We start from the raw sequence: 2,903 nt of genomic DNA, 5'->3' as shown, positions 1-2,903 counted from the left end.
AGTGTTGCAGTGGAAATGTAATTGATCGTGCACAGAAGAAAAAAAGTATATTACAATCAAAGTCTATTGTGCCTCCATTGGTAATTCCTGGATTTACTGGAGGAAAATCAAGTCAACAAAAGAGAGATTGCTTTCATCCTGGTGTATCTAGCATGAGTCGTGAAGGTATTGATTTCCAAGAAAAAGAATCAGTTACATCTGTAAATATGATTAAAGCAATGCTTAGATACATTTGGCCAAAAGTAAGTCATCTTAGATTTTGAAATAATAATAATAGAATACAATTAGCATTGTAATAAATGTATGTCTATTTATAGGATGATCCAGAAATAAGGAAAAGAGTTAAAATAGCTGTTGGTTTACTTATCACTGCAAAAGTTTTAAATGTTGGTGTTCCTTTTATTTTTAAATATGCAATAGATTCTCTGAATGCTCATCATATAGCAACTACTGGCAATGCCATTCTAAATCTAGAGACTGCACCAGAAACAGTTGCAACTGTAGCGACATCATTACTTGTAGGATGTATGTGCATTGTACAAATTATTCTAGAAATAATATCAAATTTAAAAATTATTGATAATAGATATTTTGTATTAATAAAATAGATGGAATAGCACGTGCTAGTGCTGCTGGATTTAGTGAACTGCGAAATGCAGTATTCGCAAAAGTTGCGCAACATTCTATTCGAAAGATAGCTAGAAATGTTTTTTTACATTTACATAATTTAGATATGGCTTTCCATCTAAGTAGACAAACTGGAGCATTATCTAAAGTAAGATACATTATTCTATTTTAATCTACTTTCGGTATTATTATTATATAATACTATAATTTGTTTACTTAAAATATTATAGACAATAGATAGAGGAAGCAGAGGTATAAATTTTGTATTAAGTGCCATGGTATTTAATGTAATGCCCACTGTCTTTGAGTTATCATTAGTTAGTACAGTACTATATTTCAAATGTGGTGCAGAATATGCAGGTATTGCTCTTAGTTGTGTTGGAATTTATGCTATATTTACGTTAGCTGTTACACAATGGCGAACAAAATTTAGAATTTTTATGAATCAAGCAGAAAATGAAGCAAGCAACAAAGCAATAGACTCGCTTATCAATTATGAAACAGTAAAGGTATACTTAAAATTCATCTATTTTTGTAATTACAATAATAATATGCCTACATAATATTAGTATTTTTAATAGATAAGTAATTAATTGCCACATTTTTATGCTAGTATTTTAATAATGAAAAATTTGAAACTGAAAGATACGACGAATCTTTAAAAAAATACGAAGCTGCATCGCTTAAGACTAGTACAAGTTTAGCAATGCTAAACTTTGGACAAAACGCTATATTTAGTGCTGCCTTGAGTTTAATAATGGTACTAGCATCCAATAATATTATGAATGGTAATTTTCTTTTATATTCAAAATATATGTAATGTAAAATATACTATTTAATATTATTTTTAAACATAGGTACTATGACAGTAGGAGACTTAGTAATGGTCAATGGACTTTTATTTCAATTGTCAGTTCCTTTAGGATTCTTGGGCTCAGTATATCGCGAAGTTAGACAAGCACTTATTGACATGCAAACTATGTTTACTTTAATGACAATGGATACAGCTATTAAGGTACTTTTATTTAATTTTAAAATAATTACAAATATGTTACTATATAAATGATTAATATATTTTGTAATCTAATGTTAGTCTAAAGAGAATGCAGCACAATTTATTATAAATTCAACAAATTCAAATATTGAATTTAAAAATATTGATTTCCAATATATTGAGGGCAAACCTATTTTTAAAGATATTAGTTTTACTATTCCAAGTGGTAAAAAGATTGCTATTGTTGGAGGATCCGGTTGTGGGTAAGTTTTGAATATAATGTGTGTAATTTAAATAAAAGTATAATATTAATTAATAGTATATACTTTTAGTAAGACAACATTAGTTAGATTGTTATACCGATTTTTTGAACCACAATCTGGAGAAGTTTATATAAATGGACACAATATTCAAGACATTGATTTAGATACCTTAAGAAAGTCAATAGCAATTGTACCTCAGGTAATTAGACTGAAAAACGAAAAAATTTAGTAATATATATCTGTAATGGTAAAATTAACAAATTATTTTAGGATACCGTTCTCTTTCATGAAAGTATCTTTTATAATCTTCATTATGGAAATTTATCTAAATCGGAGGAAGACGTTTTCGAAGCAGCTAAAATGGCAAATTTACACGATTCTATTCTTAAATGGCCGAAAGCATATGATACACCTGTTGGAGAGCGAGGTTTAAAATTAAGTGGAGGTGAAAAGCAACGAGTAGCAATTGCTAGAGCAATTTTAAAAAATAGTCCAATATTAATTTTTGATGAAGCTACATCATCTTTAGATTCTATTACGGAATATGTAAGTTTTTGTTATATTTAAGGGTTATTAGTACATGTTTAACCATGATTTAATGTTCATAGAATATTCTTGAAGCATTACGCAGAGCAACTACTGGCCGAACATCTATTGTTATAGCACACCGTTTATCTACCGTCATGGATTCGGATGAAATTTTTGTTGTAGACAATGGTAGTTTGATTGAGAGAGGAACACATGATTCATTACTAGCTATGCCAAATTCTTTCTATAACAAATTGTGGGAAACACAACATATAGGGATGTTCAAATCTACTCAAGAAAAAGATAATAACTGTAGAACTCCAGGAGTTTGAAACAAAAATTGTATAATACCCAGGTAATAATATCTGTACAATGTTGATTTTAAAGCAAATGATACAGATTTTAAACGTATTGAAAATCTACTTGTCTAAAAAACATTCTTATTTGGATAGTAATTTATATATGTTACAATATAATATGATGACTTGAAA

At 28.5% G+C, this 2,903-nt stretch overlaps 1 protein-coding gene across 2 annotated transcripts in view; it reads left to right on the top strand.

The window, feature by feature from the left end:
* The window catches only part of LOC108574344 (ATP-binding cassette sub-family B member 7, mitochondrial), a 4,762-nt gene extending 2,000 nt beyond the window's left edge, over nt 1–2,762 (top strand). For both annotated transcript variants that reach the window (XM_017936929.1, XM_017936922.1), the window contains 10 exons: nt 3–242; nt 318–525; nt 609–775; nt 858–1,136; nt 1,241–1,415; nt 1,485–1,642; nt 1,721–1,884; nt 1,954–2,083; nt 2,155–2,430; nt 2,493–2,762. In XM_017936929.1, the coding sequence (XP_017792418.1) occupies nt 3–242; nt 318–525; nt 609–775; nt 858–1,136; nt 1,241–1,415; nt 1,485–1,642; nt 1,721–1,884; nt 1,954–2,083; nt 2,155–2,430; nt 2,493–2,744 (2,049 nt within the window). In that variant the 3' untranslated portion in view covers nt 2,745–2,762. The remainder of the gene's footprint in view (nt 1–2; nt 243–317; nt 526–608; nt 776–857; nt 1,137–1,240; nt 1,416–1,484; nt 1,643–1,720; nt 1,885–1,953; nt 2,084–2,154; nt 2,431–2,492) is intronic.
* Nucleotides 2,763–2,903: the final 141 nt, after the last annotated feature.

This window comes from Habropoda laboriosa, unplaced genomic scaffold (assembly GCF_001263275.1).
Source record: "Habropoda laboriosa isolate 0110345459 unplaced genomic scaffold, ASM126327v1 scaffold46, whole genome shotgun sequence".
NCBI classification, from domain to species: Eukaryota; Metazoa; Arthropoda; class Insecta; order Hymenoptera; family Apidae; genus Habropoda; species Habropoda laboriosa.
The sequence above is the reverse complement of the archived record's forward strand: the minus strand, read 5'-3'. Positions and strand labels throughout refer to the sequence as shown.